We start from the raw sequence: 24,677 nt of genomic DNA on the forward strand, positions 1-24,677 counted from the left end.
CTGTAGTCGTGGCGCACCAAATTGGTTTCGCTGTTGATATTGGCGTCTTCTTTCAATGTCCGCCGTTCTTCTACTTTCAAACTGGATTGCTAGCTCAAATAACTTTTCCAGTTTAGTCGGATTTCTTAATTCAATAAAGTCTTGCACTTGGGGAAGTAACCTCGGCAAAATCACTTGAATTATCTCAGGATCCGGACGGTTTCCATACAAGAGTTCGAAGTCGTGAATTTTTCTTAAAATAAACCTTGAGAGATTTTCGATTCTTTGCTGATATATACTGAAAAGTTCCGTTTCTAATTTCGCACGATCCCTTACAACAGGGAAGGCTTTTAGTAGGGCAGTCTTGAAATTCTCGTAAGTATAGGTGGGACTTCCTGCTTGACCCAAGAGACTTCTGCCTATACATTTGAACGCTTGGCCCCTCAAAGCGCTGGTAGCTAAGGTAACTTTTTGAAATTCGTGCACGGGGTAAACTGGTTACCGGTGAGTTTCCATTAAATGTTGCTTCTGGTTTCATCGAAGCGCGCATGGTCTGGACGATGTAACCAAATCCTTCCAGGGCGGCAGCTGGCCTTTCTGGATTCTGAGCCGCTTCTGCAGGCAGCACAGGTTCTTCTTGAAACTCGGCCATGGTTATTCTTCTTCGTTGGGCGCCACTATCAGGTTCAATGTTCCGTCTTACTTTCTTCGGGAACATGCACGGATCTGACTCGGAACAGAGAGCTTACTAAAGCTATGTTCAATAACTGTGGGAAGTAGACAAGATACACAAGAAGGGTATACGAAACCCTTTATTTTTCTTTATATACAATGACTTCCGTACTTCGGAATACAAAGACCAACTACTTGTGGTCTAAACGTAAGAATATAAAAATATAACTAAACTCTACTTTAACTTTAAAATAATAAACGTGGAAGATTGGCCTTATATTAACAGGAAGCCGTATGTAGTACAGAGAACTGCTAACACTACAATACGTTTAAAGTTATCAAGAGGATTAAACCTCTGGCCTGGAAGGCAACCAGCAACTGAGTAAAACTTCTAAGGTAAGCGGCCTGCTTCGACTAACTGCTTCCTCTCTCTCGCTTGGCAAAAAGCCACAACTTAAATACTTGGCGCTCGCCAGACAAACTTTGCATAAATACGTTAACGCTTATAATTCTGGCCGGAAGTAGAAAATAAGAAGTGATAGTAAAGATTTAAAATAAAATAAACGTTAGTAAAACTTAAGATCCTTACAAGAGGATATACTCTCTTCTGAAACAATACATTTGACTGTAGTTGTTCCATATGATATTTCTATACAACATCCCAAAATCTTGGTAAATAACTTTCTAAACCAAGTTTACAGTGTAAAAAAAGTAGTGGAAAAATGTCGTAGTCATGTAACTAGTCTACCATACATAAAAATTAAGCAGTGTTACAAGTGTTTTTATCTTAACTGCCTGTTACAGCCAGATAACTAGATACGAGAAAGAACATGCAGTGTCAATACAGCTGGATGATCCCTTTCACAGAGTTGCTAATTTGAAAACAAGTTAACCTGTAAAACTACCCTTCATACTCGTTTCCTTTAGATTCATTTGGTCACAAATATGCCATTAAAGTCTGTGTCAATCAACCAATAAACCTTGTTACAAGCAAATTTTTGTTTGCAGGATGCTTTTCATAGTTGGTTTTCTTCTGGTGGTATAGCAACAGCGAAGGGAGAAAGATTCCAGGTAATTTAAATTCAACTAACATAGCAAATTCCATTCTTCTGTAACTTTAAAATTTGATACAGCTTTATTTTTTCAGAATTTTATTCATACTACTATTTCATCCATTGCAGACAAATTCCACAAGTGCATATTTTAAAATTAATTTCACATTTAAAAAAGTACGATTTGTTTATAAATGATTTGTTATAAAAATAAAAATGGATTATAAAAATCATTGTAACTTGGACAAAGACAAATATATATATATATATATATATATATATAATAAAATAAAATAAAATAAAATAAAAAATAAAAAATAAATAAATAAATAAATAAATAAATGCTGCTGCTTATTAAAAACTGAAGAATTGTTATATGCACATACACATTGTTGCACAGTTTGGTGCATCCTGCGAAACTTGTTGTGGTAATATGGTAGCAAAAAAAAAAAATGTTATTTTGTATTAAAATTATTAAGGTGTTGATGGCTATGCTAAGTTACGCAAAACAAGGTAACGTACAGTAAGATCTATGTACCTTAGGTAAAGGGATGCCTTTGAGAAGGTATTTCTAGGAGAAATTGACTTGTATTCACATAATCCATGAGGAGAAACAGGAAAATTCCCATGCAGCTATCCCATTCACCGGTATTTATACCTGGATCAAACATCCAGTGTTCAGCTATCTTATCTGCTAGTCTACTGGTGTCAGTCAAAATAGACAGTAATGTGATATTATACAAGCTAAATAGCATTGACTTATACATCACTAAAGAAATATATACACTTCAGAAAACTTTCCTGTTTTCCGAAAGTGTCAAGATCTTCATTATTATAACTTCCTAATATTTCAATGCATGTAATTTTATGGTGAACTATTAACTTAAAATAAAACAGAATATTTTTTTGAACTGGTTGTGTTTAATTATAAGATTATTTTGAAAAACATTGTTCGTGATAAAACTAAAGAATGAATTTTCTTTACACACTGACTGTTAAATTATTATATTTCAAATCAACAGATTGCATTTATACAATAAGACAAGATGAAAAATACAGTAGTCATTGAGGCAATTGTTGAGTTTCTGAAAAAAAAAAACAATAAAAACTTTCAAATCTAACATAGTATACCCTGTTTAATATAGTATGGAAGGTTTTGTAAAGCATCAGCTATTTAAAAAAAAGCGTGCAATAGCTGACAATGAAACCAAATAAAAATCAAACAGAACTCTATTAAACAACATTAATTGTGCAACAAAATTAATGAATATGAATGTCTATAAACATTTTTTTAACTTGGACCAGATCTCAAACCATCAACTAGATCTTAGGCAATAAAATTAATAAAAATTTATGTTGATAAGTACTTAAGAACAAATAGAACAAAATGGCCAAACTTTCAACTAAATAACCAAATAAAGCGTTTCCGTACTAGAGGATTTTATTTACTTCACATACATACATACATACATTATCTTTACATTTACTTTCATAACTCGTATCATACATCGCATACTCTTATCATCGAATGATTATGATTTTCTGTAGTAGTAAGCAAATTTTTTTAACAGTTTCTACTTCGTGTCTGCAAAGTATTCCTTTAAATCGCAAGGTTTCGCGATATTAATGTTCCTTCTCACAAAGTTCATACACGATTCCAAAACATTAAAACCTTCGTAATCGATAAACAACGTCCATTTCATTATCGATGACAAAAGTCTGCCTATCGATAGTAAGAGGAAAGTCTGGGCCATCCGAAAAAGCGGCGACCCAAAGGAGAATCCGAGTGATCTTATATCCAGAGGTTTGGACCTCAGTAAACTTCAACTGTGTTAACTGTGGTGGTGTAGTTCCCCATTTCTTCTTCAACTTGTGATGACTAAGTGCCAAGATGATATTCCTGAGGAGTCCAAAGAACTGTATCGTCGCGAATTAAAACCATTAGCAGTAAGTAAAATATGTGCACTTATTAACACTTCTGAGCCTTTAGATGTGATCAATAATTGTTCATCTTACAAAAAATTGTTTAGAGTAGTGGCTTGGTCCAAGAGATTCTTGCATAACACCAGGCATCCATTGCATGCTACACACGGAAAGTTGACAACCAGTGAACTTTCTAGTGCGTTATTGTGTATTGTGAAAAACGTTCAAAGGACTTCATTTGTGACAGAAATCCAGTGCTTAGAGAAGGGTACTCCTATTCCTAATAAATATAATAATATTCATAGTAAACTATTGAATTTGCGTCCATTTTTAGATCATGATGGAGTACTCAGAGTGGGTGTTAGACTGAAAAACAGTGACTTAAGTGAAATGAGAAAACATCCTATGATTCTGCCAACTAAACATAATTTTACTGTAATTGTGATTAATCATGTTCTTTATTTTCATGCAGATGCTGAAACAACACTATCACTTATAAGGAGTAAAATTTGGATTGTTTTTGCAACAAATGTAATTAGAAAAATTATATTTAATTGTATGATTTGTAAAAAGGTAAATTCCAGGTCTGCGCAGCAACAGATGGCTGATTTACCAGCTGCGAGTAGACTACATCCAGAATTTTGCTACACCAGGACTCGATTTCTGCGGTCCATTTGTGGTAAAAATTTTGTAGGTATAAGTAAACAGGTAAGAAAGAGGTATTTGTATGTATTTTTGTATGTTTCACTACAAAAGCCTTGAGCTTTGAGACTGTACAGGATTTAACAAGTGCAGCATTTAAACGCTTAAATTAAATATTTTTTATTCCAGGCGAGGTAAAACCTCAGATATTTTCAGTGACAATTGCAGAAATTTTGTAGGTGCTTATAGAGAATTAAGAGCAATTCTAAAATCTTTATTTAAAGATAAAGGCGAGGAAGAAATAAAAATTTATTCAGCTACTGAAGGTATACATTGGCATTTTAATCCTCCCTCTACTCCTCACTTTGGAGGTTTATGGGAAGCTAGTGTGAAATCCCTTAAATATCACTTAAAACGTGTGGTGGGAAAAACAAGTCTAATTAAATGAAGAATTTTTTACTCTAATTGTTCAAATTGAATCTGTACTTAATTCTCGCCCTCTTTGTCCCATTTCAAATGATCCAAATGATGCTGAAGCATTGACACCTGCTCACTTCTTATTGGCTCATCTTTAATTGCATTGCCTGAACCTAACCTGTGGTTCACGGGGGGAGGGGGCAAGTTGTTAAAAATAAAATGATCATGTCATCAGACTACGTGATTTGCGGTTTCCTGAATTCTTTCCATGTAGGCCTTGCGGTAAATGTTTATGAAAAGAAATCTTTAGACTTGTAACGGATATTTTGCAACTAGCCTTGCTTTTTATTTCCTTTTTTCTCGGATTAATTACCCTAGGACTTTTTCAGTCTAATATGTTTTTGTATGTGACGTGAATAAAAATAAGAAAAACTGGACAACATGCTCTTCATGCAGAATCTCGTTTAATTTTCTAGTGATATTATTATTTTTTTTTCACGGAGAGCTCTTTCACGCACAACAGCTGAAGGTAAATTTTGATATCTTTCAGTTTTAATCAACAAATTCAAGCATTTAAAAGCAATGTATTGCCTCTGCCTGTAAATACTTTTAACTTTTACACGTTAGCGCGTTCAGTAAAATACAAGATATTTAACATTCGATTTTAATCTGTATGTTACTAATTAACAAACCAAACAATATAAAAACAATAGATGCAGTTCTTAAAAATCAAATAAGCAGAATACTTTTTAATCTGTTTTAAATAAAAATGCATTTAAATATTCAGATGCCTAATTACAAATATTAAATATTTTTTATGAAATTGTATTGAACTCGTTAAAATCATTACATATTTTTTTCTTTCTTATAATTAACATTTTAGGCGGAGCGGTTAATTTATGCATAAAATTAAACCACTGTTGTGAATCCTTGCCAATGTCATTTTCAAAATTCTGCGGATATTATGCATCTATTCCCGATATAGTGAATTTTTAGAATTCATCAAATTTTTAATACATTACTCTCTGATTGTGAACTAAATCTGATTTTACTTTTAGGCATCACTTGCAGTATTATTTTCAGAATTATTCAAATTTTATTATGTGTTCAAAATTTTATGATTATTAAAAGCCATAATACATATTTACATTAGTGAATTATGTTTAGTGGTCTTAGGAACTAGTTAAAGTCATAAGTTTTGAAGGAAATGAAGAAAGTATTTGGTTTTTCAGATAATATTTATTTAGACCTTATAAACTACACAAATGCAGAAATAATTAAAATGCAAAGCAAAAATGCAACTTATTTAAAAAAATCCTCTGCATAAAATAGAAAAATTTGAGTGCTAAAAATAATTATAATTAATCAAATATATAAATCGTAAATATTAATTAACATATGACATATCTTAATATGAATTCTAGTATTAAAATTTATCATGAATAAAAAGTTTATTTCTTATAATAATTGAGTAATCATAGTATATCTGGTGGATATACATAAGCTTCGAAATTAATTTTAAAATACACTCTTAGAAATAAAGTCATTCTTGCTTCAGCGTGCCCAGAGCATTCTTAGGAATGTCATTACCTGCTTGAGATACCATTTTTGAGTGTTCAGAACTGTGTAAATTAAGAAGTTCAGTTTCGTTTTCAGGATTCGTGTTCATCATCTTCAGTTTTCTTTTTAGAGCTTTCAGTTCTTTCCTTTGTTGCTTAACTTTTAAATGTTTTTTACTCCTTACATGTTCTTGAGCATTTCTAACGCCATTGAAACTCAGGTGGCAGATGTTACAAATCAGAAAATCATAGTCCTCCTCGTCATTTTCGCTTGTCTCGCCTTCTTCATCTGAATATTCTGAAGATTTGACGAGGATTATTTCAGGATGACTTGACAGCAAAGCCATGATATCACTCTTAGATTTTTTCTTTTCGTGGTCTTTATTAAGCAAGTGAATTTTCAAAGATACAGGATCGCTGAAAGGTTTTTTGCACTCTTTGCACACAAATTTTCCGTCCTCATCATCGCGAACATAAAACTCTTTTAGATCTTCAGCAATTTTTGCCCTTTTCAGTTCCTTTTTGTGAACAGCACTCTCCATGTGTGTGAAATAAGGAATAAGACCGGTGAAGAATTTATCGCACACCTCGCAAAAGTACTCATCATCTTCGTTATCTTCAGACTTTATATCTGGATTGTCTTTCTTCAGTTTTTCAAGAAGTACTTGTTGTTTGCGTTTTTTCTCGTGCGCTGCACTTCTTAAGTGCTGGTGGTAATTTTCTGGACCACTGAATGACTTTTGGCATGCAGTGCAGTGAGCGAATGGTTTTTCCAATAACTCATCGTCATCTTCATAATTTTTAACAAAACTGTCGATGAATTCTTCCATGTCTTTCAGCTTTTCCTTCAGTTTTAGTCTTTTAAGATTTTTTGAATGCACTTGGCCTTTCATGTGCGCTCTATATTGGGAGAATTCATTGAATATCTTCTCGCAGATATCACAACTGTATTCCGAATCCTCCTCCTCCTCATTTTCATCGTCATGCTCATTATTGTCTTCTAATTCATTGAGCTTTTTAAAATTTTCTTTCAATTTTTTCTTGCCTAGCATTTTGTTATGCTTCTTACTTTTCAAGTGCTGCTCGTATGATTTTACGCTTTTAAAGTCGATATCGCAAACGTCGCACTCGATTTCCAGACTATCATTGCTGTCGTCGCTGTCTGAAACTACATATTCTTCCCTACTTTTCTTCTCCGCATCCATGTTTGTTTGCCTGGGGAATAAAAATGTCACACGTGAGTTACAAAGATTTTAACATTGTGGAACAAGAAATAAATTAGTTAAGAATAGTAGTTCGTTCGCAGAATTCATTTTGCTCTCGATTTTAGGAAAACTATAAACGTATCAAGTGTTCAAAAGTCCTGTTCACATTTTTTAACTTTAATAACAGCGAAATGACTTGTTTGGATATATTTGAAGTTGTACTTTCTAAGTTAAATGTGGGGGGAATGTACATTAGTTCCAATGTGTGGGAATGTACATTAGTTCTGTCATAGTCCATCATGAGGAAACATCAGAACCCGCTAAATAGCCAGAGTTTAAACTGCGCCAAAGCCTACAGGAGCCAGGCTCCGGTATTTTTCACGTTTTCAGGTAAATTATAATTCTAGCATGAGCTCGCCAAAATGATAAATAAGGGGGCAGTGGCAGATCCACAATTTCAGCAGAAAATTCTTTTGATCTCAAGCATTTTATTTTAGTTATAAAAATCATCAATGCGAATCTTCGTCTTAATTTCTGTGAATATAAAATAAAGCCGCGAAAGCCAACTAACGACACGGAGTACCCTCCTTTAAATTCCCTCTTTATGGAACAGGTGAACATAGTTTTACTGATTGCAGGTACCTAAACTTGTTAGCCTCATCCTGCGTTCCTGGGTAGAGTAATGTCAGTGGGAAAACATACCTTTATATATAGCATGTCATGAACTTCAAAAACAGACTAAGACCCAGTGTAAAGTCCATAGTAATTCGTGGAGATGAGTGGAGTTAGCAGTTGTTGAGGGTGCGAGGCATGATAAAGATGGTACGCTTCAAAATCAAGCGAACTCTTATGTGACCATGAAAAGTTTAGAAAGTCTATAAGGTACTTCTCCCGCGTTCTGAGCGTGCCTTCGTGGTGTAGTGGTCTGACCCTGAGAGCGTATTCCAGAGGTCCGTGGTTCAATTCCTGGCGAAGATGTTGCTCATTTTTCACATCTCCTGCTTCCAAAATGCCTAATGTCTTTACAAGACTAGCTTCGTCTCCTTCTAGTACATTTAAGAAATCTGATTACATTGCTTAAAGAAGAATAGTTGGAATGATGAGACAAATATTTATAATGCTACCAATGATTTTGCTAACAACAAGCAAAATAGCACTTTCAAATGTTGGAATTAAAGTTTTATTTCAAAAATTAACACAGAGCTTTTATTTATTTTCCTTTAAGATACATGGACCCCAAAAAGTTAATACTTCTTTCAGTTTGTATTCCTGTTGTTAGCTTTCAAAGATTTTTTTACATTTAGTATAATACTCGTATTACAATTAGACAGCTGTCCAAAGAATGCTGCCCGCTGCATGATAGAATAACTGCTCTTCGAGCAGATTTTTTTTAAATTGTATGCTCCACAAGTTGCTGAAATTTATGGACTCTTTTTATTAATACCTTAAAGAAGATATTATTGTTTTTACTCTGCAAATTTTATGCGCTGATAAAAATAAATTATTGCTGCTTCATTTAAGGGAAATGTTTGCCGCTTGCAATTTCCTGTGATCAAACGTTAATTAAAGATTTCAAAAATAACACACTTGTTAACTTTTGGCTGAAAAAAAAAAAAAAAAAAAAAAGAATTTAGGTATTTCAAATAAAGCTGTTAAATTTTTATTGCCTTTTTGAGTGAACAAGTATTTTCTTCTACGTTTTATTTGAAAAAAAAATACAAACAAAAATGTATTGGAACAAAATTAATATTGGATCCTAATTTACGGTCAAAGTTAAGTGAAACTGATCTCTCTTAAACAGGCCCAAATTTCGCACTAAATTTTAGAATTCAAGTTTTATAGCTTAAATTTTGATAATTAAAATGGTAACCAATTTTTAATTTAATATTTTTTATGTGTGCATTTAATGTAGCCAATAGCTTGGGCAAATGGCAAAATATATTTTTTTTTTGAAATATTTCTATTGAGAAATTGAAAAATAATCATTGTACAATGTAGTGGTGGTACTAAAGTTTTTCAATTTTTGTTTAGATGGGACGCGTTAGTCAAAAGGTTGAGAACCGCTGGTCTAGCATATAATTAACCTTCTTTATTAAATGTATAGTATTGCCGTGTAATAAGCTGATTTTTGATATTTTAAATAAATTGAGAATGTGCTTACGCTTTTTTTTGGGAGGGGGTTGTGTCTATGACATTTTCATTAAGACTATAAAAAAATGCAATTTGCATTAAAAATTTGTAATATCAAAAAAAACCTTTTTTTTTTTTTTTTTTTTTTTTTTTTTTATTTTTTTTTTTATTTTTTGTTTAACACTGTTTTTTGCCAAATTTATTTCCTAGTTCCAAATTTTAATTGGATATTTATCAAGTTTATGTAATCTAAAATGTACTTAATTAACAAATATATATACACTGCTGGCCACCATAAATGCAACACCCTGAAGGAAGCATGCAAATAACATGAAATTTACAACATGCATTAGCGGAGGTGAAATATGCAAATGATTAGAATTTCAGCGCAGACGCACAGCACGCGCGCCAGTGGCGCCACTTCAAAGCGCTATTTAAGACTTGGAGTTTTCGACGATTTCAAGTTCGGCAATTGTCATTTTTCTTGTGATCTTTTTTTTTTAAAAAAAAAAAAAAAAAAAAAAAAAAAAAAAAAGATCAATTATTTCTCGTAGTAAACAGTGATCATCGTTTGATCAAGTGTCTGAGTTCGACAGAGGAAGGACAGTGGCCTACCGAAAGTATGGATTATCTTTTAGGGACATCGGTAGTCATGTTGAACGAAACCAAACAACTGTAATGCGGATATCTGACCGTTGGATGCAGGAGGGTACGACGGACCGTCATGTTCGATCGCATCCACCTCAGTGCACCACTTCACCTGATGACAGGAACATTGTGCGCATGGTAGTGACGGATCGCTCAGTCACATCACGAACCATAGCACAGCACATTCAATCTGTAACGTATCATCCAGTGTCTGCGCGTACCATTCGACACCGTTTACAGCAGAGTGGTCTCTCCACAAGACCTCCATTGCTTCGTCTACCCTTGTATCTATAAATGTACTTAATTAACAAATTATTTTTATATTTCCAAATTTTAATTGGATATTTATTAAGTTTGTATAATCTATATATGTACTTAATAACAAATATATCTGTTTATTCGCAGAATTTTATGTTAATTATCCAGTTATTAAAATTGGAAACTTTACTATAACTTCGTCTTTAGGCAGTCTTCATTAGAATGTTAATTAGTTGTTGAGTATTGCTGAGTAAGCTGAGGTTTTGAATGTTTTCGAGGTAGAGCTTCTGGCAGTCTCGCCTTGCAGTTATGACTATCACCAGTTCTGCATTTAAAGAAGTGTTATTCCTTCTTTAGTCATCTTGCTAACTGACCTTTGCACCATTAATTAATTGAGCTAGCTTAAGTAGTCTATTTTATGTGTAAGTCTCAGGCTACGCTACCTAAATTTGAATTTAACTTCATCTTATGTTACATTAAATACCCGCAAATAATGAAGATTCATTTGTAGCACAAGTAGTGCCTTATGTTAATTTAAAGAGTTCAATTATTTTAAAATTTCTAAGTTTTGTCATTTGAATTCGGACTGGAGGGATAACTCGCTAGTCTAGTAAAGTATCAAAAGCTAAATCCATATTTTTCAGCATCATAGTTTTCTGATTAAACAATAGTTCTCGCCCTGGTCAATAGAAATACTGTATTATTATTTATGACTTGGAAGAGAAAATTACCATATTATTCATATGGTATGCGTTCTGCTTTTTTATCATACGTTCGAATAGGCAAGCTACTGAACTTTTTATGTTATGAAGCTAAAAACATCAGAAGCTTGCACCAATTCGGCATCGCGCACTGTCTCGACACTGCGCACGTTAAACATTACATATATTACATGCATTATTATTTTCTCCTCATCAACACACCCCAAGTAGCACATGACGTAGCAAAGACGTTACCACGACCACTTTGCAACCTCTCGGACCAGTTTGCTACGTCATGTACTACTTGGGACCAATCTGTTTTCTCTTAAAAACATAAAAAAATTTACAAACTCTGCATCGCTCACAGTCTCAGCATGGGGTGAATTAAACGTTACATAAATTATATGATACACTACTGTTGCATTCTGATACATAACTATTACATGACACTAATTGCGGTTATAAAAAACTAGAGTTGCCAAAATAAAATCATTACGAAAGAACGAGAAAGTAAGGTTACCAGGACACAATGATTATCTCACGCGGAAATCCTTGGATGCCTCTTATTCTTCACTTTAGCCAATATAAGTTTCAGTAGTTTCTTAATTTAATACCAATAACTTCATAAAAGTAAAAAATCCAATAGCTTTCATATTCGAATGGCTATAAAAGGACAGCAATAAGAAATGATTAAAATAATAGCCAGTTTTAGTGAGGCTATGTAAGAAATAAACAAACAAAAGTGATAGATCGCATACTACATGATTACAATAAATATCATCCTTTTGTCTGGGATAAAGAAACATATAATGAAGTGGATTTGCATGGTTACTATTATTTTGCCATGTTTACAGTGTAACTGTTATTTATAATTTCGGCTTTTCCGATAACTTTTTTACATTTCCTCACCAGAAATGCAAATGAGTTAGAGAGTATTTAAGCTGAAGTTTCGGATTGTTTCTGCATCTCAAGGCCATGTTACTAGGTTTCGCGTGGTCTGATAAGATTTTCATTCTTCGGCTTTGCGTTATTGCTGCGAAATTTAATTGTTACGCTGGTAAGAAGTTCTGAGCCAACTTAGAGTTAAAATCTGTTGTGCAGTTCTTAGCTACTAGGCTTAGTTTAACTTTTTTCGGTTTTGCAGCTGAGGATGGTGGTTCGCTAAAACCATCGAAACTAATTCTGTGAAAATTTTGTAAATATAACGCTGATTTTTGTTGTTTAACTTCTGAATTAGTATTTATTCGGCGTGTTATTGTGTCTTAATTATAGAATTGAATCATATTTTCGTGCTGAAATGAAAAATCTTCGTATGGTAAAAAAGTAAGCAAACATATAACTTTTTATCTTTAAGAAAATAAATTCATTTGATATGAAGAGAGAATGAAATTTCATGTTTCATATAATACTAAATTCAAGGCAATAATAAAAATTAATTCAAATTAGTAGATTGTTCAAGCATTAATAGTTAAATGACTTAAAATTTGAGAAATCTTTGCTTCAGATGGAATGAGGCTTGTAGCTGTTTGCCCTCGAAATTGATAGAAACTCGACTAAAATCTACACCAAACAGAAAATTGTTGCTTTGCTAATTTTATGTTTTATTTTGGCGTCTTTCTCTTCTGTCTTGAGTTCAGTTACTATTTTGATAGCATTAAATAATAAAAGCTTTAATTTTTATCCGCTACTCTAAACCAGGGCTTTTTAAACTGTGAGTCGCGATCTCTTAGGGGGTTGCGGGACCTGCATCAGGGGGTTTTAGCAGTTTTTATATTTCTTTAACTTATTATAATAATTTTACTATTACCAAATATTTTTACACAATGTATCTGAAAGTAAATAAAGATAAAACAATACAGACAAAGGAAAAAACGAAAACGTTTCGATGCATTCTTTTTATAATATAAACGTTCATTTTACTTGCTTTGCACGTGACGCTGTCATTTTGTCTGTTACATTGTTCTATTGTTCATTTTCACATTGTTCTATGTCTTAAAATTAGAAATTAAAGTTAATGATCTAAAACTGCAATAGTATATTACAGTACAAGTGAAAAAATTGACAGTTTCACTCACGCGTGTGTCGGATTTGCGCAATACTTATGGGGTACCGCAAAATTTTTGCAAATATTATGGATTCCTGGGGGTTGCGAAAAAATTTCAGTGACAAAAAGGTACCGCGACTGAAAAAAGTTTAAGAAACCCTGCTCTAAACTTAAAGCAATAAAACAGGAATGTTAATTATTTGTTTTTATAAATAAAACTTTCATTCGGTGGAAATCAGATACTACAGAAGGTTTTTTCTATTAATTATTTGCATAGAAAATATCTCCAGAAAGATAATATTTCAGTCGCGGGTTAGCGACATTCATTTAACTAATATTCATTAATTACTAATTATTTACTACATAAACTAGCAAATAAAAACAAACAAGTCATTTCAAACAATTTTTAAAAGAACTTTTTTTTTATAAATTAAATTTTTCTAAAATAATGTTTCTTAAAAACCAGAAACTTTTAAATTATTCTCTTTAACATGTAGAAATGATTAAGAAAAGTAACATACTCTTAAATTTTACCGAAGCAAAATTAATTAAAATTTTCACGTTAAATGTAGCGTTTTAAAATAACATTTAAATTTATTAAAAAGGCGATTGAATCCAAAAATTACAAAAATACTCCTATAAATTATAAAAAGTTAATTATTAAGATATATTTTACAAGCGATTTATTTATCTATTTATTTTACATAGCAAGAAAGTATTAGCGTCTTTTACAGTCTACTCAAATATATTGTAATGCACGTAATGTAATGTAAAGTATGCTACCGAATGCAATGTATGCTGTACATTACATTCACCAGCATACACTACAATCTATATTAGCATCAGTATACATTACTTTCTTCAGACTATTGCAAATTGTGACAATCAGTGCAACATTTTCAAACAATATAAAAATGTTTAGAAAATGTTTTGTAATGTTTCATGTATATTAACAAAACGACAAGTAACATGTAACATAATAATAAAAAAAAAAAAAAAAATAAATAAATAAATAAATAAATAAAATAAAAAAAAAAAAAAGGAAAAGTATAAAGTGTATTATAATGCTTAAATTATGCTAAATAAGATAAATTGTGAACTTAAATAAATTAATAAATGAAACATATGATTAAATTTTTTAGATTATAACTTTTAAGATAATTTTTGAAGAAAGAATGACATATTAATCAAAGTCAACCAGTTATTACATTTTGAGAACGCATTTGCTATTGTTATCATGAATGTTCATTTTACATTTGCATATCGTTGATTTCAGCTGATTTAAAATTGTTCGGTTTTGAAAATTAAGGATTAATTTAAGTTTAAATAAATAAAATATAAATTTAAGCTAGAAGGGAAAAATTATAATCTTAGTTATTCTGCCTGACGGTTTTTCTCACAGATTTCAAATAACAAGTAAGAAAAAAATTTTTTGAAAGTTTTCAGATTTTAAATTACGTCCAAAGGGGCGTTTTTTTAACGTTTTGTGTGTTATCTTTATTTATTAAATATCATGTTCTACGTACTCAAACTATAAAATTCATTTCAACAGCAATATCGTAAATTAATTTTAAAATGAGCATATCTTTAGAATTTCCGGTGCAGAGTCTCGCGCGCTGGAGATAAAAATGTGTTTTTTTTCGTATAGTGTTGCCATTGTTCACTTTGAAACCGTTTAGTTTTTTAACGAAAAATTCGTTGAAGTGTTACAAAATATGAAATCGATAATAAAAACAATTTTAAGATCTAATTAGGGCTTTCACATATCCATATTCTATGGAATATTACGTTATTCAAATTTTGGTGGCTCTAGGTACCGCTGTTTAATCACAATGCGAGAAACATACATACATTTATGCAGATTCTTCATTATTTAATTTCTTTAAATATAAGACAGGGCGATATAGTATGGTAAAAAGTCATAGAGCCTTAAAGTTTTCGACGCAAAATACCAAAACGAAATTAATATTCCTTCAGAGCAAATTACCCCTTTGAAATAAAAAGTATGAAAGTGTTCCGATTTTGATAGTCACCCAAAAAGGCTCTTTTAAAGCTGAATGTGATTCAATCGGGAAGATAAATATTTTAAATTTTGCGGAATGCCAACAGACTCGCATGGAAAACGAATCAACGCAAAATCGAGTTTCTAGATTAATAGCTCATTTGGGCTAACAAATTTAATAGATTCTGAGATTGAACCCAAATTTATTTATTATTTATTATATTTTGAGAAAATGATTTCTCATGCATTGAAATTAAAGAAATCTTTGAAGGTTAATCATTGATTTATTTTTCTGTTATTGTAAATATACATGTATTTTACTTTCAAAAAACATCCTTTATGTCTACTATACACCGTGTCCATAAAAGTCTTTACCCGCGCTTTATCTTCGCAACTATTGGTTATAAATATTATATATTTCAAGTTAAAATTTTTTAAATGGCCCTAATATTTATGTTATGGCATTATTAAAATAAAAAAATAGCTTTTTATATTTTAAAAATATATATATTTTTATGTAAATATTTTTATAGTTTTATACTTTTTTATAGTTAAAAACCAGTTTATGGTATTATTAAAATTTTAAAAAATAGTTTAATATAATTTTACGGAAATTGCAAAATTTATTTTTTTATACTGGCCTCTATACTTAGAAAATTTTGTACTTAGTTTAAAAAACAAAAAGTTTGATTCTCGGATGACAAAAATTGAATGAGATATTTAATTTCAATATTAGGTATACTTGACATCATTTTCATTTTGCCATGAGGGATCGGTTAAAAAATAAATTACAAAAATTCGATGTTGATCTCCCCCTTAAACGCATTTCAATAAATTTATTATTATTATTTACGAGATATTCGTCATTCTTTAATTTATGTTACCACTGATATGCCCCCACTAAAAAAATCCAATTCATTTAAACAATTTGTAAATTTCCAATTGGTTATGGTAAATTACTAACGCTGCTATGAAGTTTTATTACTATGGAATCATAACCTGATAAATACATTCAAAACGTGCAAAAATTCAATATAACATACAAAACATTCATGAAATATAAAAATTTCTTAAAGGGGTAACAATTTTATTTTCTAATTAATGATAATAATGCTTCGAGTTGACTATGTGCCGATATTGATACAAGCCAATATTTTCTAAAACGCGTATTCTATAAAATTCTGCGAATAAGCCAGCAAAGAATGGTGCTCCAAAATGCAGTTACTGCAATGGAGGAAATGTATTCAGACGAACACGGAAGGGAGGATTTCCTGGTTATTTGATCCTCAAAATTCGTGCAAAATGGGGTAAGATGCTAAGGTTCATAGAACATTATCATCCTGAAAAAGCAGTAGTAAGCCATTGCAATGACAATATCATGTTTTGCTTTAGGAATATTTTAAAACGTAGACAGAATCAAATCATCCTGAATAAATTTTAAATAGAAAAATGACCAGCGAAAAGAAAAAAAAAAATTAGAAAGACAGCAGCTATCTAATAATTTTATGGAACAGAATTTCCCGCTTTTCAAACAATAACATTTTGCGTCTCTGGCTTCTTCACCGTTTCCTACTACACGTTGAACTCTCCTTAGTAGAGACATATACTCTCCTTAGTATATGGTAAATTTTATTCACACTTTTTATTTTTTATACCTTTAGTATTATGCTAAATATTGTGTATGTTAATATCGCATTATGTGTTAGATTTAATGAATTCCATCAATTTTGCATTACAAACCTGCATACAAGGTATCCTTTTGCAAGCAATCATTTTACATTAAATTCTATGTGGAAAATTGTTTCGATTTACGAATACTACCGGTGACGAACTATCTTCAGGAACGAATTAAGTTTACATTTCGAGGTTTCATGGCACTTGGAACCGAGGGAACGTATAAAAAGCCGAATTTCGTAATTTATAAAAAAGTTTTGTTTTTAAAACTTAAAAATATCAAAACATGGATATTTGCCTTATTTAAGACGATTTTAATGGATGTATATGTTTACAATCAACTGAGAACATGTTGCAGTTTCCTCAAAGTATTTTTTTTTATTTTATTTTGTGAAATTACTTCTTCATGTTATTTAAATCAAATGAACAGATAAGGAGTAACAAATATTTTTCTCTTTTTGATCAAACGGGATCACGAATGAAAAATATTTAAGTTTCTTATATACAGAGCTCAGAAATTGGTTTTAATATTTTTAACTTCTAATATTTCGATGATCAAGAAAAAAGGTATGAAATAAAATTTTCATCCTTTTTTCTTGATTTATTTTTCAGTAATCCCCAAACATCACAAATGTTTAGTTTTTACTGTTTTAAAAGTGTTTCCGATAACATGATAAACAGATTAAACACATCGATAACTTTTTCTGCATTTTTATATCTTTATCAGATCTATGTTACTGAAAAATACACTGCTTGGAATTAAATCATTAAGGTGGCATAGAATCTCATAGAATATTTTACATAATAGTAAGCTAGTTCTGGAAAAAAAATAGCGATATCTTTGCTTTTGTTTTCCTTTTTAAATTTTTTTACACCTTTTTCAGAATTATACTACTTAAATATAACAATTACAATTAAAGCATTAAAGTGACCTCAAATAATAATTTGCATTATAAGTTAATTCTAAAAAATCCCATTATAACTTTTCTTCTATATTTTTGTATATTTTCTTCAGAATTGTGGCTTTTTAAATATCATACTTAAAATGTAAGCATTAAGGAGGTATATGATCTCAAATATAAATTTAGGCGATGAATTAAATAACACCAATGACTTTTCTACCTATTTATTTAGTTTTCAGAAGCATGTAATTTAAATATTATATTTAGAATTTAAACTTCGGGGTAACATACAGCCTCGTAGAATAATTTCTCCGATAAATTAATTCTAAAAAACACATCGCTGACTTTATTCTACGCAATTATTTCTTTTTCGGATTTATGCTGCTTAAATACCAAAGCTAAATTTACAGCAATAAGATGACGCAGAATAATTGGCCAATGGAGGCTTTATAGAATAATTTGCCCATTAAATTTACTCTAAAATTAAAAAAGCTACTTCATTTTTAAAAATTTTTACATTTGATACCGAAATAGCAAGTCAATTTACGATCGATTTTCATTTTTCTGCATAGCATTTGATCAAGTTTGTAAAAAGATCTCAAGAAAATCCGAAATTATTTTTATATTCAAAATATCAGTATCTAACAAAACTGATGCGAACTTACCTACCAAAGAATATTTTGATAAAGAATCTCTTTTTTTTTTCTTCTAGCACTGTGATACTCGGTTTCCAACGACAATGATTAAGAGTATCACAAAACTGCGTATTTTTATATAACGGTTGACGAAAAGTGAAACTGAATGATAAAACTGCGTAAGTGTGCAGCTTCCGAAAGATATGATAATTCATTGCGTGCTGGATTGTTTCCTCATATCAGTTATAGTTCACAATATACAAATCGAATATGGAAAAAAACAACTGAAATTAAAAATAAGGAAATTTTAGACAAAATTTTCCCTATTTTCCTGAACTAAATTTATCAGTATAAAGGTTCATAAATTTTGGCTTATGCTTTTGATGATTTTCTTAACGGTGGATTACATTCTGAAAATTTAGAAAAAAAAAAAAAAAAAAAAGCTAATATTTTCTTTAATAAGTGATTCATAATTCAAAAATAATCACACATAGCTTTTTGTAGTTTTATATAGACACATTTTTATTTGCAGAATTAGGTTAAAGCAGTAATCATTTAAACAACGTCTTTCCAAAATTCGAATTGTTGTTGGCAAAACGTTGAAATCAAAAGCCCTTTTCTTTTCCTTTTTTCTTTCTCCGGAATCTTTGGCATAGAGGTAGTCTCGTGAAATACTTTACGAAATTTGTGTATCGTTGCATCATGCAGGAATGCATTAAACAGGTGTATGAATGGAAATCTATTGACTCTAAATGAATTAAAAATAAGCGCTAATTCTAAAGTTTATATAAATATATCAATATATAAAATATTGATATTCGTGATATATTACGAATATTGATATTCGTAATATATCACGAATATCAATATTTTATATATTGATATATTTATATATCAACCCGATGAATTGCAACCCGATGTTGCCCGGCATTTCCGCAGAGTTAAAAGACTTAAACCCCTGCTTTAAACTGTTTTGGAAAGTTCTGTAAACTGATTTTCTCTATTCTAAAGGTTTAATGAACATAGAGCGAATAAAAAATTTTAATAAGAACTGATAGCGGAAAACGGAAAGGGAGGAGTGACAGTATAGATTCGAAGCATAAAATAACTGCTTCTTTAAAATAAAATGCCTTACATTTTCTTAAATGTTGATCTTAAATAGGTTCTTTCAAACATTTCCTTTCATAATAATAAAATTATTTCTTTAAATGCTAGTCTTAGACATTCACTTTAAATTACTTCGCCTCATAATAACAAAATTCTTTCTATAACTATTTATCTCAAACATGTACTTCTAGTCATTTGATTTCATAATAATGAAATTTCTTTAAATAAGCCGAGTTCGCTAGCTCCCAATGTGAATGACTCTTTAGTGAACCCCGCTGTTGGAGAAACTGGAGATTTTATTTTCACTACTGCAGAAAATCTAACCACAAATTCCATGACTACCAAGAGAAAAATGTCACAAGCATTAGTATTATAGCCTGATACTTTAAAAAATATCGTTTCCGTCCACAAACAATCTGTAGTTGATGCAACTGATATCGCCAGTGCTCATCAAGCTAAAGAAAATAGCGAACAGCTTATTCTTATAATAAAACCGTGAGATCTTCTGTGGAAAAAATGTATTTCTATTCAGAAGTCTATGTGATTCTGGGCAAATAAATATAAACAATGATAGTGTTGAATGAAGAAAGGAAACTTTTACCAGATCCTTAGGTTTCTAATAGATACAGAAAATCATGTATTAAACCTGACATATTAAAAATCATTGAAAAACCCAGCGTATGTTTTACCAAAAATACAAAATGAAACCATAAATGCTTAAAAAAACTATTTTGGAAAAGATCGTTTAAAAAACGAATTGCAAGCAAATGTTTTTCGATTATAGCTGATGAAACTACAGAAATTTCTTCAAAAAAGTAAGTACCTTTTTTTATGACATATGGTAAAAAACGTGAAAGGAAAACTAATTTAATTGAAAATTCTTCACAGTTTGTACTGTACGGTCGACACGCAGAGAAAAGCAATGATCTGGGATATTCAAGCGCGTCAAAGCTAGTGAGAGATTTCCTTCTGCGCTTTACGTGCGCTGTGCTTCTCATTCCCTCAGTTTGGCAATTTATAATGCATAATCGTAATAGCATGGGAGGGATAGAAGAATGTTATTCCTTTAAAAACACTCCAAAAAAGTTCTATTTTGAAAGAAAAATTTGCGCCAGTCTTTAAGAAAAGAATCTCTGAAAAAAACTTTGTCTTACTCTTTGGATAAAGACACCAGAACCTGGTATGGTTATGACGGAAATACTAAGCCCTTGATTCACAACCCTAGAAATTATAGAGAACTAGTATCACGAAGAATAATTTTCTGGGGCTTATAAACTCTTGAATTTATCGAAATGTTCTGTTTTTGAGATTCCATTATTTTCAGCCACAAAATGATCTTATCGTTACATAAATATATTTAAACACATATAATATATATTTCGTTCCAAAAAAGTAAGATTTTTTCAGTCAAAACCAGTAGATCTCACTGCAGCAATTCAGGTATGTGACGAAATTTTAAGAAAACTAGCAACTATTCGTAGAATTTTGTAAGGTTTATTCTAATTTTTTAACAGTTATCTTTAATTAAAGCTACTTTCCTGTCCTTTCTAATTTCAGCTTAGAATTTCCTGTGTTTTTAGAATCGCGTTTAATGCAAATAAGAGTGGTATTTAAGTCAAAGTTCCACTGACTTCGGGAGAGGGCCTCAGAGTTTCTGACTAGCGCGCGTTTGCCGTTTGGTTACGTGTCTCTCTAAGCTATTATTACGCTCGGCCGAATTTCAAGCCCTTGATAGCTTCGTTAGCTTATTCGATATTTAGGGGACAACTACTTAGAAATTTGATAGCTTCTGCTGTATCTTTTTAGTTAAGCATTAATTAAGTCTTATTTCTAATTACTTTGAGTTCAAGCGCAAGTGGAAGCTTTGCTGTACGTTCTTGAGAAAGAAGCCAACTGTTAAACTCTTATTTTTAATAATAAAGGGTAATTAGCCCTTCTTGAGTTTACGACTCTGTTCCCGAACTAAAGCGATTATTCGCTTAACTGTTCACGAGGTTCCTACACATTTAACTATTAGACAAAAGGGTGGAACCCCATAAATTCAAGAAAAATTTTCAGTGTAATTTGTTCAGAGTCGGGCACAGTTCTAAAGCAAATAAACGAAGAAGAATTTGAAATTCCTCTTCCTTGATTGGCCGGCAAGCAAAATGTCATTTTAATGTTGTAACTGAATCTACCAAATCCTATCAGCGTATATCAGTTTTTAATCAATTCTTGAATGGTGTCATCTTGCATTTAAACGAACATTTCATTAAATATAAAGAAATCTTAAATTCTTTTAATATTTTTTTTTTCAGAAAGAATAATTGAAATCCTCTCAAAGTTCAGAAATCTATTCTTCCGATTTATGTGATTTTAATATTGGTATTTTAAATGCCGAATATCAACTTTAGCAGAGAAAATTACACGAAGAGGAAAATAGTTTATCTGCAATAGAAGCTTTAGAGTCCTGCAATTAAGAGATTTTTTTTAAATATATAATGTTTTTAGAAATTAAATGGCAGGAGCAAAGAATTAGTTCTCATTCAATATATTTCAGGTTTTTCAAAAACATTTTGTATGCACATTTGTTTCAAGCTTCAGTTAAACAGAAAAGTCCACGACACACACATTATTAAAAAAATTATTATTTCTACGGCAATTACGTCCGTTCCTACGTCTGTTTAAGCTCCTATGTAGAGCTGTATTTTATTTTCCTAACAGTTATTTTTTATTTTGAAAACAGGCTTCCATCCTCATTTTCCTACTTACGCTTTCCTACCAGATTGTGTTTTCATTTTTACGCTTTATGCAAATTAGGGCCGAAATTACTATTTCAGCTGAGGTCTGATCTACTTCAGACAGAGCGTACTCTGCCTTTTGGCCACGTTGTTCGTTACTAGTCAAATTTGATATTTTACGGCCACGCATATTAATTGTCTGTTAATCTACGCCGGTGATATTAGCCAAGAGCCAACTGCGCATTAAATATATCTGTGTAGCTTCGGCTGATTATTCAACGTAGAATTACCTTAGTTTTACGTTTTCTAAGTTAAATCCATAAGTGTTACTTATTTGTACGTCTAAGTTGTGTCATCTGTGAATCAGTCCGAATTAAAATAAAAGAGTATTTTAATCAAATTTCTGTTCTTGTTGCTGACCCAGTAGAACCTAGCAAATAGTCGCTTTATTCAAGTAACTTTAATTTATCTAGTGCACTATAGTCCACTTATGCCCATTTATGTCCACAGCAATTATTAAAACTTCTCTGTCCTTTTTTGAAAATGTAAGCTCGCTTGCATTTTTAAAAAAGGACATAGAAATGCTCAGCTAAGATCTTATATTAGAAAAGGCAAACATAAAATAATTAATTATTCTTTGCTTTGAAGCAGTGGATGTCAACAATTTGTAAAGCAATTTAAATGGAATCCAAAGTTTCCGAATTTTTAGTTCGGAAAACAGATAAAATGTTATTTTTATATATTAAAAATTGTGAATTTTTAAGATTCCAGTAATACAATCAATAGGTTGCTGTAAGCCTTATTATTATGATCTAATTTTATGATTTGCACTGATAAATTAAGAAATAGAAGATAAGTTTACGATAAATGAAGAACAGTTAAACATAAATTAATAAACAGAAATTTTAGTTGTCCAGTGTTCTTATAAAATGTTCTGCCATTTTTTTGTCATCTAAAAATTCTATTTTTCTTTGGTGTTAACGAGGCGATTATCTCTCTCTGACAAATATACTTTGTCGGTCAAAGGGTGAAGTGTTTATGATAAAATGAAGAATTCAAATCCAAGGTAAAATTGAAAGAAATGAATTTATCTAAAAGCAGTTTAGAGCATATCTAAAGATTTCATTAGAGAATTTTAAAATAATTGTAAAAATTGAAAAGAATTAAACAAATAGCAAATATTTAAAAAAATAGTTATTGTTATATTTAATGAAAGTTTTTACGTACATTACATTTCTTTGATTTTTGCCGTGCCGTTATCGCATTGACTGATAAAAGTAGGTTTCCGTTGTGCTCTCGGAAGAGGAATAAATAAATAAGTAACTCAACAACTTTATGACATCACTTCTTGAGTACTTTCAGTTGTGCTTTTATTAGTCATTCTATTTTTGGTTTTGTGTATGTATTAAAGAGATAAAATGCAACTTTTTTGACCGATAATTTCAAGTAAAGGTATAACGGATGCATTTTTGCTACCATGTAACATGCAATAATAACCCGTTTAAGATGTTTTATTTCATGAAATCTCGAATATTGTTTGTTTCACAAAGTCCCAGACATTTTGCTATCTCCACAATGCTAAATTTTCTCGTATAAAAATTTTGATCTTGAAAGACTTTTCCTGCTTAAGAACTTTGCACTTAACCTTTCAGAAAACTTTCCCTTCCTTCTGAAAATGGATTCTCCCTACTCCTTTATTTGTCTTAGGAGTTTCTTACTGCCAAATTAAGCTTCCAAATTTCAACCACAAATAGAAATCATCAGTATTTAGGTAACGATGTAATGTGCGATCTACCGATTTTAGTAAGTTATTTTTTTAGATGATACCACTAAAATAATTTTTTGTTTTAATCATTTCTTTCTCCCTCCATTTTATCTCATTTTTGATTGTGAAAGTTACTGAATTTTTTATTATGCTGCTATTGAAATTTAAATTTAGTGGAATTAAAAAAAATAATGTGATATTAAATTAATTAATAACATCATTATGTATTCTTAAATTATTAATTATTTGTATTTACAGTCGCTCGCATTTGTTTTCGAACACTTTTTTTTTTTTTTTTTTGTATTATTGCCAAATATCAGTTACTAAAGAATAGTAAAATGGCTTTTTTTTAAGCTACACTATTGAACATCTGTTTTAAAACTCGATTGTTTTGAAAAAGAATAATATATAAAACATTTTTGGTAAAAATAAAAATTTATGAAGATGAACTCACATAAATTGGGCATTTGGGCACTTTAAATGAATAATTTTTATTTAATAAAAAACGTGAAAATAACGTGACATTCAATATTTCCTTGGATATGCTGTAGCTAAAATTACACGTTTCATGGATTCAACTAATTTTTTCGTGTAAGAATACTCCATTTGTTCCACTGTACATTGCTTATAGTAGTTTTCGAA

General features: G+C 30.8%; 1 protein-coding gene across 1 annotated transcript; it reads right to left on the reverse strand.

The window, feature by feature from the left end:
- Positions 1 to 5,904: 5,904 nt before the first annotated feature.
- LOC118194227 (uncharacterized) lies at positions 5,905 to 18,640 on the reverse strand. The gene is made up of 2 exons (XM_035365444.2): positions 18,474 to 18,640; positions 5,905 to 7,459 (listed from the first exon to the last, which is right to left on the reverse strand). The coding sequence occupies exon 2, from the start codon at positions 7,447 to 7,449 to the stop codon at positions 6,229 to 6,231; it is 1,221 nt and encodes a 406-aa protein (XP_035221335.1). The 5' UTR covers positions 7,450 to 7,459; positions 18,474 to 18,640; the 3' UTR covers positions 5,905 to 6,228.
- Between the last annotated feature and the right edge of the window lie 6,037 nt (positions 18,641 to 24,677).

This window comes from Stegodyphus dumicola, chromosome 1 (genome assembly GCF_044657685.1).
Source record: "Stegodyphus dumicola isolate Sdum_Otavi_A_Nest chromosome 1, ASM4465768v1".
In the NCBI taxonomy this organism is placed as follows: domain Eukaryota; kingdom Metazoa; phylum Arthropoda; class Arachnida; order Araneae; family Eresidae; genus Stegodyphus; species Stegodyphus dumicola.

Excerpts from the sequence above, each read along its gene's own strand:
- LOC118194227 (XM_035365444.2), bottom strand. The coding sequence starts at position 7,449 with ATGGATGCGGAGAAGAAAAGTAGGGAAGAATATGTAGTTTCAGACAGC.